This window comes from Macaca fascicularis, chromosome 11 (assembly GCF_037993035.2).
Source record: "Macaca fascicularis isolate 582-1 chromosome 11, T2T-MFA8v1.1".
NCBI classification, from domain to species: Eukaryota; Metazoa; Chordata; class Mammalia; order Primates; family Cercopithecidae; genus Macaca; species Macaca fascicularis.
The window spans coordinates 57183833-57197134 of NC_088385.1; the positions used below are offsets into that span (position 1 = coordinate 57183833).

The window sequence follows — 13302 nt, forward strand, 5'->3', positions numbered from 1 at the left end:
TGCCATCTCCCTTTGTTTTTATGTTTGTTTGGTTGGTTTTTTAATTTTGTTTTTGTTTGTTTGTTTGTTTGAGACGAAGGCACAGTCTTGCCTCACTGCAACCTCTGCCTCCCAGGTTCAAGCAATTCTTCTGCCTCAGCCTCCTGAGTAGCTGGGACTACATGTGTGTGCCACCATGCCTGGTAATTTTCTTTTCTTTTTTTTTTTTTTTGAGACGGAGTCTCGCCCCGTTGACCAGGCTGGAGGGCAATGGCGCGATCTCAGTTCACTGCAACCTCCGCCTCCTGGGTTCAAACGATTCTCTTGCCTCAGCCTCCTGAGTAGCTAGGATTACAGGCACCCACCACCACGCCCAGCTAATTTTTGTATTTTTAGTAGAGACGGGTTTCACCACGTTAGCCAGGCTGATTTTTTGTATTTTTTTTTTAAATAGAGATGAGGTTTCACCGTGTTGGCTAGGGTGGTCTCGAACTCCTGACCTCGAGTGACCCATCTGCCTTGGCCTCCCAAAGTGCTGGGATTACAGGCATCAGCCACTGCACCCTGCTTGTATTTACTTGTATTTTTAAATTTTTCTTTTCTGTTTATTTTTTATTTTTTCCTGAGATGGAGTCTTGCTCTGCCCCCCTGGCTGGAGTTCAGTGGCTCAATCATGGCTCACTGCAACTTCCGCCTCCTAGGTTCAAGCAATTCTCTTGCCCCAGCCTCCCAAGTAGCTGAGATTCCAGACACGTGCCACCATGCCCGACTAATTTTCGTATTTTTAGTAGAGACTGGGTTTCACCGTGTTAGCCAGGATGGTCTCAATCTCCTGGCCTCGTGATCTGCCCGCCTCGGCCTCCCAAAGTGCTGGGATTACAGATGTGAGCCTTTTGTTTTTTTCATTAAAAATTTTTTTGTGGCCGGGCGCGGTGGCTCAAGCCTGTAATCCCAGCACTTTGGGAGGCCGAGACGGGCGGATCACGAGGTCGGGAGATCGAGACCATCCTGGCTAACATGGTGAAACCCCGTCTCTACTAAAAAATACAAAAAACTAGCCGGGCGAGGTGGCGGGCGCCTGTAGTCCCAGCTACTCGGGAGGCTGAGGCAGGAGAATGGCGTGAACCCGGGAGGCGGAGCTTGCAGTGAGCTGAGATCCGGCCACTGCACTCCAGCCTGGGCGACAGAGCGAGACTCCGTCTCAAAAAAAAAAAAAAAAAAAAAATTTTTTGTGGGTACATAGTAGGTATATATATTTTGGGGGTACAGGAGATGTTTTGATACAGGCATGCAATGTATAATAATCATCAGGGTAAATGGGGTATCCATTGCCTCAAGCATTTATCCTTTGTGTTACAGACAATCCAATAATCCAATTATATTCTTTGTTATTTTTAAATGTACAATTACATTATTATTAACTATAGTCACCCCGTTGTGCTTTCAATTGCTAGATCTTATTCATTCTATTTTTTGGTATCCATTAACCATCTCTACTTTCCCCCCAACCCCACTACCCTTTCTAGCCTCTGGTAACCATCCTTCTCTTTTTTTTTTCTTGAGACTGGGTCTCACTCTGTCACCCAGGCTGGAGTGCAGTGGCGCGATCTTGGTTTACTGCAGTCTCGACCTCCTGGGGCTTGAGTGATCCTCCAAGCTGAGCTTCCTGAGTAGCTGGGATTACAAGCATGCACCGTCATGCCCAGCTAATTTTTTGTATTTTTTTGTAGAGACAGGGTCTCAATTTGTTGTCCAAGCTGGTCTCAAACTCCTGGGCTCAAGTGATCCTCCCCCCTCAGCCTTCCAAAATGCTGGGATTACAGATGTGAGTCACTGCACCTGTCCCATCCTTCTACTCTTTATGTCCATTAGTTCAATTGTTTTAATTTTTAGCTCCCACAAATAAGTGAGAACATGTGAAGTTTGTCTTTCTGTGCCCGGCTTATTTCACTTAACATAATGACCTCTAGTTCCATCCATGTTGTTGCAAATGGCAGGATCTCTTTTTATTATTATTATTATTATTTTTATTTTGAGGCAGAATCTGACTCTCTCACCCAGGCTGGAGTGCAGTGGCACGATCAGCTCATTGCAACCTCCACCTCCCGGCTTCAAGTGATTCTCCTGCCCCAGCCTCCCAAGTAATCCTGGGATTACAGGTGCACGCAACCATGCCTGTCTAATTTTTGTATTTTTTGCAGAGACAGGATTTCACCATGTTGGCCAGGCTGGTCTCGAACTTCTGACCTCAAATGATCCACCTGCCTCAGCCTCCCAAAGTGCTGGGATTACAGGCATGAGCCACCATTCCTGGTCTCATTCTTTTTTATGCTATTTCCCATTTTAAAAATCATACATTTCTGGTGAACCAAAAATGATGAAAGAAATTCAGAATAAGTGGAAAGCATCTCTAAACTTTTGAAGTTGATATTTTGGAGACCAACCATGATCCACAAAATATACTTGGCTTCTCTGCTGGAGATATATATGGATGAAATGGATCATGTTATATGTCATTTCTTATTTTCCAAAAAATATATCTCCTTTTGCTATCTTAAACAGACTTCCTTCTCATAGACCTTATATAAGACAGTCTTTTAGAACATATGGTCTGACAAATATGAATATACTTCTGGGACAATGACAGAAAATATTTGCAATCAGAACTAAACCAGAAAACTAGACATATAATAATTGTATCTACCTGGCATACTGGATCAGCCTATAGGCAATGTACTTGCGGAATAGGTATCCCAACTGAACCGTGTCCATATGAAGTATCTCAATTATGAGAGTCCTAGCCGTTGTGTGCAGCTGTGAAGGGAGTCCACAAGTTTTTATAGCCTGATTTAATAGTATCAGGTTCTTCTTCTGAGCCTCCACATCAACAAAATACCTCTTTTCTTCAAGTTCTTGAGGAGAGGAAGGGGGCACCATTATTTTGGGTTTCTTGGTACCTGAAACTGAACTCAGTATCCAGGGCTTGTCTATAGGAGGGAATCGGGATTTCTGGTACCATTCCAAAGGTGAAATCTGTGATGTTTTGAGTAGAGTAGTGAGAGAAGATAGTGATGTAGGCTTCATGAGAGTGGGAAGGGCCCCTTCACCAGTGTAAGGGGTTTGGGATACTGGGGTCCTGTATTTGGTGAGATGGGACTGAAATGTTCTAAATGATTCCATAGCAAAAGGATCTCGAAGTATCTGGGTTTCTTCAGAAGTGTCAGAGACCTCCGGCATTTGGAACTTCTTAGTGGTGAAAGGTACTTGAGCTACCTTGAAAGCTGGAGCACGAGGATGGATCAGTGCTGATTTAGATGTCAGAGAAGAAATAATTGCCGATCTTTTCTTAGCAACAGAAGGGGACCAACCTTTCTGGGGCTTTCCAGGGGCTGGGGACGGCCAGAGTGTGGGAGGATGTCTAGAGGTGGGAGGGATCCATAATGAAGAAGCTAGCCCAGGAAGGGTCCATGGTGCCAGATGCTGCCCAGAGGTAGGAGCCTGCAGATAGGGAGATTGTTCAACAGTGGCAGGAGGCTGGAATTCCTGGAGCTGCTCAGAGAAGGTTAAGGGTCCAGATTCCAGGAGGTCCCCAGGGATGGAAGAGGCTTCAGGAACTAAGCGCTGCCCAGGAGAAAGAGGAGCCCAGAGACTTGGAATCTGTCCAGAAGTGGGTGGGACTCCAGCTATAAGACGCTGCCTGGGGGCAAGAGGGGCGTTTGACATCTGAGGTGGCGGAGGAGTCAGAGAGGCCCTAGTTATGAAAAGCTCCCTAGAGCTAAAGGCCTCCAGTTCAAAGGGCTGCCCTGGAGTGGGAGGGGCCCCAAATTTTGGGAGCTGCCCAGGGGTGGGAGGGGCCTGTGGTGCCGGGAACTGCGCAGAAGTGGATTGACCTCCGTATACCAGGGTCTGTCCAGAGGAACGAAGAGTCTGTGGTGCCCCAAGCTTCCCAGGCTCAGAAAGAATCCCCATTTCTAGGGGCTTCCCAGGGGGAAAGGGGCCTTGGTTGAGGGGAACCCTTGATATCGGCAATATAGAGGACTTCTCAGGAGTAGGAACTGATGATGCCAGGGACAGCCTAAGGCTTGGAGACAATCTTGATATGATGGATTGCCCAGTGGGGAGAGAAGCCTTCGGTTTCTGAAATGGTTTATGGGACCACTGGACTTCCTTAAGGGTGAGGGGCGATCCCAAGGTATGGGCTTTATCTAAGGTGAGAGGAACCCCTAACTTCGATAACTGTTCTTGAGCCTGTTCTAAGTTGATAGGGGACTCCAAAACCTGGGTTTGCTCAGGGGTAAGAGTGACAGCTGACACCCAGGCATTTACTGGGGTGATGGGGACTCCCAGTGCCTGGGCCTGCTGAGGGGTGAGAGTGATCCCCTGAGCCTGCACCTGCTGAGGGGTGAGAGGGATCCCCAGGGCCTGGGCCTGCTGAGGGGTGAGAGTGATCCCCTGAGCCTGCATCTGCTGAGGAGTGAGAGGGATCCCCAGGGCCTGGGCCTGCTGAGGGGTGAGAGTGATCCCCTGAGCCTGCACCTGCTGAGGGGTGAGAGGGATCCCCAGGGCCTGGGCCTGCTGAGGGGTGAGAGTGATCCCCTGAGCCTGCACCTGCTGAGGAGTGAGAGGGATCCCCAGGGCCTGGGCCTGCTGAGGGGTGACAGTGATTCCCTGAGCCTGGGCCTGCTGACGGGTGAGAGGGATCCCCAATTCCTGAGCCTGCTGAGGGGTGAGAGGGATCCCCAGGGCCTGGGCCTGCTGAGGGGTGAGAAGGATCCCCAATTCCTGAGCCTGCTGAGGGGTGAGAGGGATCCCCTGAGCCTTCATCTGCTGAGGAGTGAGAGGGATCCCCAGGGCCTGGGCCTGCTGTGGGGTGACAGTGATTCCCTGAGCCTGGGCCTGCTGACGGGTGAGAGGGATCCCCAATTCCTGAGCCTGCTGAGGGATGAGAGGGATCCCCAGGGCCTGGGCCTGCTGAGGGGTGAGAGGGATCCCCAATTCCTGGGCCTGCTGAGGGGTGAGAGGGATCCCCAATTCCTGGGCCTGCTGAGGGGTGAGAGGGATCCCCAGGGCCTGAGCCTGCTGAGGGGTTAGAGTGATCCCCAGGGCCTGAGCCTGCTGAGGGGTGAGAGGGATCCCCAATTCCTGGGCCTGCTGAGGGGTGAGAGGGATCCCCAGGGCCTGGGCCTGCTGAGGGGTGAGAGGGATCCCCAATTCCTGAGCCTGCTGAGGGGTGAGAGGGATCCCCAATTCCTGAGCCTGCTGAGGGGTGAGAGGGATCCCCAATTCCTGGGCCTGCTGAGGGGTAAGAGGGATCCCCAGGGCCTGAGCCTGCTGAGGGGTGAGAGGGATCCCCAATTCCTGGGCCTGCCGAAGGGTAAGAGGGATCCCCAGGGCCTGAGCCTGCTGAGGGGTGAGAGGGATCCCCAATTCCTGAGCCTGCTGAGGGGTGAGAGGGATCCCCTGAGACTGTGCCTGCTGAGGGGTGAGAGGGATCCCCAATTCCTGAGCCTGCTGAGGGGTGAGAGGGATCCCCTGAGACTGTGCCTGCTGAGGGGTGAGAGGGATCCCCAATTCCTGGGCCTGCTGAGGGGTAAGAGGGATCCCCAGGGCCTGGGCCTGCTGAGGGGTGAGAGGGATCCCCAATTCCTGGGCCTGCTGAAGGGTAAGAGGGATCCCCAGGGCCTGAGCCTGCTGAGGGGTGAGAGGGATCCCCAATTCCTGAGCCTGCTGAGGGGTGAGAGGGATCCCCTGAGACTGTGCCTGCTGAGGGGTGAGAGGGATCCCCAATTCCTGAGCCTGCTGAGGGGTGAGAGGGATCCCCTGAGACTGTGCCTGCTGAGGGGTGAGAGGGATCCCCAATTCCTGGGCCTGCTGAGGGGTAAGAGGGATCCCCAGGGCCTGGGCCTGCTGAGGGGTGAGAGGGATCCCCAATTCCTGAGCCTGCTGAGGGGTGAGAGGGATCCCCTGAGACTGTGCCTGCTGAGGGGTGAGAGGGATCCCCAATTCCTGAGCCTGCTGAGGGGTGAGAGGGATCCCCTGAGACTGTGCCTGCTGAGGGGTGAGAGGGATCCCCAATTCCTGGGCCTGCTGAGGGGTAAGAGGGATCCCCAGGGCCTGGGCCTGCTGAGGGGTGAGAGGGATCCCCAATTCCTGGGCCTGCTGAAGGGTAAGAGGGATCCCCAGGGCCTGAGCCTGCTGAGGGGTGAGAGGGATCCCCAATTCCTGAGTCTGCTGAGGGGTGAGAGGGATCCCCAGGGCCTGGGCCTGCTGAGGGGTGAGAGTGATCCCCAATTCCTGGGCCTGCTGAGGGGTGAGAGGGATCCCCAATTCCTGAGCCTGCTGAGGGGTGAGAGGGATCCCCAATTCCTGAGCCTGCTGAGGGGTGAGAGGGATCCCCAATTCCTGAGCCTGCTGAGGGGTGAGAGGGATCCCCAATTCCTGAGCCTGCTGAGGGGTGAGAGGGATCCCCAATTCCTGAGCCTGCTGAGGGGTGAGAGGGATCCCCAATTCCTGATCCTGCTGAGGGGTGAGAGGGATCCCCAATTCCTGAGCCTGCTGAGGGGTGAGAGGGATCCCCAATTCCTGGGCCTGCTGAGGGGTGAGAGGGATCCCCAATTCCTGAGCCTGCTGAGGGGTGAGAGGGATCCCCAATTCCTGGGCCTGCTGAGGGGTGAGAGGGATCCCCAATTCCTGAGCCTGCTGAGGGGTGAGAGGGATCCCCAATTCCTGGGCCTGCTGAGGGGTGAGAGTGATCCCCAATTCCTGAGCCTGCTGAGGGGTGAGAGGGATCCCCAATTCCTGAGCCTGCTGAGGGGTGAGAGGGATCCCCAATTCCTGAGCCTGCTGAGGGGTGAGAGGGATCCCCAATTCCTGGGCCTGCTGAGGGGTTAGAGTGATCCCCAGGGCCTGGGCCTGCTGAGGGGTGAGAGGGATCCCCAATTCCTGGGCCTGCTGAGGGGTTAGAGTGATCCCCAGGGCCTGGGCCTGCTGAGGGGTGAGAGGGATCCCCAATTCCTGAGCCTGCTGAGGGGTGAGAGGGATCCCCAATTCCTGGGCCTGCTGAGGGGTGAGAGGGATCCCCAGGGCCTGAGCCTGCTGAGGGGTGAGGGGGATCCCCAATTCCTGAGCCTGCTGAGGGGTGAGAGGGATCCCCAATTCCTGGGCCTGCTGAGGGGTGAGAGGGATCCCCAGGGCCTGAGCCTGCTGAGGGGTGAGAGGGATCCCCAGTTCCTGAGCCTGCTGAGGGGTGAGAGGGATCCCCAATTCCTGGGCCTGCTGAGGGGTGAGAGGGATCCCCAGGGCCTGGGCCTGCTGAGGGGTGAGAGGGATCCCCTGAGCCTGGGCCTGCTGAGGGGTGAGAGGGATCCCCTGGGCCTGAGCCTGCTGAGGGGTGAGAGGGATCCCCAGGGCCTGGGCCTGCTGAGGGGTGAGAGGGATCCCCAATTCCTGGGCCTGCTGAGGGGTGAGAGGGATCCCCCGGGCCTGAGCCTGCTGAGGGGTAAGAGGGAACCCCAGGGCCTGAGTCTGCTGACGGGTGAGAGGGATCCCCAATTCCTGGGCCTGCTGAGGGGTGAGAGGGATCCCCCGGGCCTGAGCCTGCTGAGGGGTAAGAGGGAACCCCAGGGCCTGAGTCTGCTGACGGGTGAGAGGGATCCCCAGGGCCTGGGCCTGCTGAGGGGTAAGAGGGAACCCCAGGGCCTGAGTCTGCTGACGGGTGAGAGGGATCCCCAATTCCTGAGCCTGATGAGGGGTGAGAGGGATCCCCAATTCCTGAGCCTGCTGAGGGGTGAGAGGGATCTCCAGGGCCTGGGCCTGCTGAGGGGTGAGAGGGATCCCCAATTCCTGAGCCTGCTGAGGGGTGAGAGGGATCCCCAGGGCCTGAGCCTGCTGAGGGGTGAGAGGGATCCCCAGGGCCTGGGCCTGCTGAGGGGTGAGAGGGATCCCCAATTCCTGGGCCTGCTGAGGGGTGAGAGTGATCTCGAGAGCCTGGGCCTGCTGAGGGGTGAGAGGGATCCCCAATTCCTGGGCCTGCTGAGGGGTGAGACGGATCCCTAGTTCCTGAGCCTGCTGAGGGGTGAGAGGGATCTCCAGGGCCTGGGCCTGCTGAAGGGTGAGAGGGATCCCTAGTTCCTGGGCCTGCTGAATGGTGAGCATGATCCCCTGAGCCTGGGCCTGCTGAGGGGTGAGCGTGATCCCCACTTCCTGGGCCTGCTGTGGTGTGAGATGAATGCATCTAGTGAGAGGCTGTCCGGAAATAGGAAGAGCTCCAGGCGAGGAGGGCTGTGGGGAGTGGGGAGGTGTGATTGATACGGGCTCCTTTTCATCAGGAAGATTCTCTAATGTCTTCAGATTCCTATGAGACTCTTTTCCTTCATATAACCACGGTACATCTTTCAATACACTCTTCCACCTGGGAGATAATGTCATTGGAGTTTGGGTGACCAGTTTTTCTAGCTCTTTAGGTTGTGTTTCCTTCATCTGCATCTGCTCCTTTGTTTTGGTCTGCCTTCTGAGATCCTCCAGCCCCCTCTCAGGCTTCTGCTTTTCCTTCCCTTTCTCCCTTCTCATGTTTGGCCCCAGATGTTTCACTTCCTTCTCAATCTGCCTCATCTGTCCATTCTCCTTTTCCAAGAGCAACCCTTGTGCTTTCATTTTTCGGGTGCCTTCTTCCAGTCGCTGCAGACTTGACTTTGAAAGCTCTTCTTCCTCCTGTCCTCTTTGCTTTTGCTTCTCCTCTCGCTCAGCCTGCTTTGGAGTTGTCTGTTTTTGCTCTTTCTTCCACATCTCTTCTTTCTGCCACTGTTTCTGTTTCTGTTGTTCTTGCTTTCCCTCCTTCATCTGGAGCTGCGCCTTTTTCTCTTCCCAGTTCTCACTTATCTTCTCGTAGCGCTCCTTCAAGAGATTTCTTTCTTCCAGGAACTGCTGTTTGAGACTCATGCCAGACATTTGTTCTTGACCCTCTTGCGAATATTGCTCCCGCCTTTGTTTTTCCGTCTCCTTGTGGTCTTTCTGTACTGCTGAGACTGTTGGAATATCTCTTTCACTTTCTATTTCAGCCAAGATCATTTGCATTAAATTGTTAATTACTGGATCTGTGCTCTCATGTGAGAGGAAGGTGCTGCTTTCAGACTTTGCACTAATTGGTGACTTCTGAAAATGCAATCCTGGCATAAATGAGACTACCTTTTTTTGTTTTATAGGTTTCTCTCCAACTCGTTCTTCCTTTTTTATCTCTTTGTATTTTCTCAAGATTTTAGTCACAGTTTCAGCCACTTTTTGGAAATATTCCTCCATTTTTGCCTTTATGATTCCTAATTTTTCAGCTTCTGTTCTTTTTAATAACGCCTCTTCTTTCGGAACAGTCTTTTTGTCAAAAGGCTTTCCTGTGTTATCAATTTTCTGTTTTAGGAAAGCCATTATGGCTTTCTGAAATTCTTCGAGGTTACTCTGTTCACTTTCGCCATCTGGACTTTCTAGAACTCTAGTAGATTCTGAAGTCTCTTTAGCCACTCTTGAGAGTGATTTGACAAGTCGGTGAGACTTGACTTGTTTGGTCAACACTTCCTTCTCTTCAGTTGTTTCTTCTTTGCTTGTGGTAGTTCCTGAAGAGATACGGTGTTTCTTTCCTTTTATTTTTCCTTTCTGTGGCTCAGCGGTATCATCAAATTGGATCATATTGAGTGGCTCCACTAGGCTGCTAATTTCACCTTCGCCCTCTTTGTCCAACGACTCAATGGTGGGTTCCACTTTAAACTCTGCTGCAGTTGGGCGTTTGTCAAATGGAGATTCACGTTTGACCATCCTAAATTGCTCCAACATCATACTTGTTCCACTTTTGCCGCCTTGGCTCTTTGTTTCAGTTAAAAAGAGATGTTTTCTTTTTGCTTCAGTGGGTGACTTTGATTTGTCTTCAGGAAAGGATTTCATTTCTTTTCTTTTCTTTTTCAGTGCTTGTAACTCATAGTATTGACTAAGTTTGGCCTCTGAGACTCTCTGTCCACCTTTATTATCACTCAGATTTGGTCCAGAGGTCTCAGATACATGTGTGCCTTTTGTGTGCTTTCTTTTCCATGACTGATACTCGTCAATCTCATCTTCCTGATAGACATCACCTTCCTTCAGTGATACGTTATCTTTAGTGCTATCTTCAGAAATATCTTCAGAAGCAACAGGTTGCTGCTGCAGTTCAGTTAAATCTGGAGTTCTTTCAGCTTGGGCTATATATGAAATACTGGACTCCCATTTTATCCCAGAGTCCTTGGTCTCTTTTCTTTGGACTTCATCTACAATATTTTCAAGGTCCTTGTCTAAAATATTGTCCATATTGTCCTCAATATCACCAACTTTGATAATGGCCCTGGATGACTGTGGAGAAGGTCCAGGTAACACTTTCAAGGTTGATGATGTGGACAATATTGCATATGCTTGTTCTGTAACAATTTTGGATCGAATAAGTTGTTCACATTTTTCTTCTGCATCATGAAGTTTCTGCTGAAGCATTTCATTTTCGTTACTGAGATCTTGTATTACCTTCAGAGAGAGCTCCTTTTCTGCCTCACTTGTCTCTTGTACACACACAGTGGAACTTTGGAAGTTAACACCTTTTAATTCATCATTTAGCATACTCAAAGCTTTAGAAAGGTTTACTATTGTTGATGATATATATTTAATAGCACTGTTTTCCAATGTACTGAACATTGTGGTGCCTTTGAGTTCCTGTAGCATACCTTGGATTTCTGAAACCTTTGTATTTGTTGCAAATTGATCACTAATCATCTGATCTGGTCTTAAAGCATGGGCTGTCGAAGGTCGTTTTATAACTCTTTCTTTCCAAGATTTCCATAGAGTACCTCTAGATACTGAAGAAAAAAACATAAAACAGTGAGATTGCATTTTTTTCTTTTGCATTGTGTTCTATCTATGTTTAAACCTAAGGAATTTAGCCTAGATTAACTATAACTAATTAAATATAAGATAAAGATTAATCTGAAAACTTTAGCTCTAAAATAAACAGTATTATTTTTAAAGGAATGACTCTTTTCACACAATCACCTAGAACTTTTTCTTTCTTTTTTGTTGAGAGGGGATCTCCTTATTTCTCAGGCTGGAGTGCAGTGGCATGATTACTGCAGCCTCAACTTCCTGGGCTCAAACAATCCTCTCACCTCAGCCTCCCTGCCTGAGTTGCTGGTGTTACAGGTGCAAGCCACAGCGCCTGGCAATCACCTAGAACTTCTACCTCCAGAGTTTAGGACATGAATTCAGCTGTGACCTCAACTTAATTTTAGTTACAAGTTTGGGGTTAGATATAATGTATCTAAGACAAGGCCAGGGCTTGGTGGTTCACACCCGTAATCCCAGCACTTTGGGAGGCCGGGGCAGGCAGATCACCTGAGGTCAGGAGTTCAAGACGAGCCTGGCCAACATGGCGAAACCCTGTCTCTACTGAAAATACAAATATTAGCCGGGGTGGTGGTGCGTGCCTGCAATCCCAGCCACTCAAGAGGCTGAGGCAGGAGAATCGCTTGAACCCAGGAGGCAGAGGTTGCAGTGAGCCAAGATTACGCCACTGCACTCAAGCCTGGGTGAGAGAGTGAGACTCCGTCTCAAAATACATACATACATACATACGTACATAAAATAAAAGATGTAATTCAAGACAAAACTTTTCTCTGGCTTTGGTTATTCTAGCGCTTTCCATTTTCTTTCTCAGATTCGTGTCTCTTTTCTCTTTTTTCTGAATCAAAGCTAGCCTTGGTTCTTTCAAAAGTGTCATAAATCAACAGATAAAAAAGACACACATTTGGCCAGGCACAATGGCTCATGCCTGTAATCCAAGCACTTTGGGAGGCCAAGGCAGGTGGATCACTTGAGGCCAGGAGTTCATGACCAGCCTGGCCAACATGGTGAAAGCCTATCTCTACTAAAAATACAAAAATTAGCCAGGCATGGTGGCAGGTGCCTGTAGTCCCAGCTACTTGGGAGGCTGAGGCAGGAGAATTGCTTGAACCTGAGAAGCAGAGGTTGTGGTGAGCCGAGATCACACCACTGCACTTCAGCCTGGGCAACAGTGAGACACACATTTGAAAAGATTTGAAATCTTTTTTTTCCCAAAAAGCAAAGACAAAACTGGGCAAAACTGCCAAAACAACAATTTTAAGACTTTGAAATTGACCAAAGGTATACAACACATTGAGAAGCATTTATTCACAAAAAACTACTGAACCTCAGTAACAAACGGTGAAAGTTTGCAAACTTGGAGTTGCGTCCATCCTCAACCGCCAGATCCATGGCCTGGAACTTCTACCAGAGTGAGGCAGGCTGTGAGGACTGACAACTCTACTGCCTACGGGGATGATTTGACTTGAGCAAAGCCTGGAAAAACCCATGCCTAGTGGCATCGTCGGCTGAGGCAGGAGAATCGCTTGAACCAAAGAGGCAGACGTTGCAGTGAGCCGAGATCACGCCACTGCATCCAGCCTGGGTGACAGAGTGAGACTGTCTCAAAAGTAAATAAATAAATAAATAAATAAAAATAAATCATACAAAGTATGTTTCCCAATTGCAATGGAATCTACGTATATATAAGGATTATATATAATGTCATACTAGTTCTCTTATTGAACCCTGAGTGATACGAGTTCTTAGTACAATACTAAAATCATGATTCATAAAAAAAAAATTGATACACTTATTGTATTTCATCAAAATTAAACATTTTTAGGCTTCAAAAACACCATAAGAAAATGAAAAGACAAGTCATAGGCAGGGAGAAAATACTTGCAAATCACTTGTCTGATAAAGGACTTATATCCAGCCAGGCGTGGTGACTCATGCCTATAATCCCAGAACTTTGGGAGGCTGAGGCAGGAGGATCATTTGAGCTCAGGAGTTTGAGACTAGCCTGGACAATACGATGAGACTCTGTCTCTACAAGAAGTTTTTAAAAATTAGCTGGGTGTGGTAGCACACACCTGTAGTCCCAGCTACTCAGGAGACTGAGGCAGGAGGATCCCTTGAGCCCGGGAACTCCAGGCGGCAGTGTACTATTATTATACCAATGCACCCCAGCTTGGGCAACAGGGCAAGACCCTGTCAAAAAGAAAAAAAAACAAACCCTATATCCAGAAGCTGCAAAGAAACGTTAAAACTCCACCAGGCACGGTGGCTCATGCCTGTAATCCCAGCACTTTGGGAGGCCGAGGAGGGTGGATCACAAGGTCAGGAGTTCAAGACCAGCCTGGCCAAGATGGTGAAACTCCATCTCTTCTAAAAATACAAAAATCAGCCAGGTGTGGTGGCATGCGCCTGTAATCCCAGCTC

At 50.2% G+C, this 13302-nt stretch overlaps 1 protein-coding gene across 1 annotated transcript in view; it reads right to left on the reverse strand.

Annotated features, from left to right (window-relative positions):
- Positions 1–13302, reverse strand: part of FAM186A (family with sequence similarity 186 member A) — a 77984-nt gene that overhangs the window by 21142 nt on the left and 43540 nt on the right. Inside the window, exons 4-8 of the mRNA XM_065525217.1 lie at positions 8044–10838; positions 6172–7179; positions 5164–5631; positions 3774–4407; positions 2684–3668 (exon numbers count right to left, since the gene is read on the reverse strand). Of these exons, the coding sequence (XP_065381289.1) occupies positions 2684–3668; positions 3774–4407; positions 5164–5631; positions 6172–7179; positions 8044–10838 (5890 nt within the window). The remainder of the gene's footprint in view (positions 1–2683; positions 3669–3773; positions 4408–5163; positions 5632–6171; positions 7180–8043; positions 10839–13302) is intronic.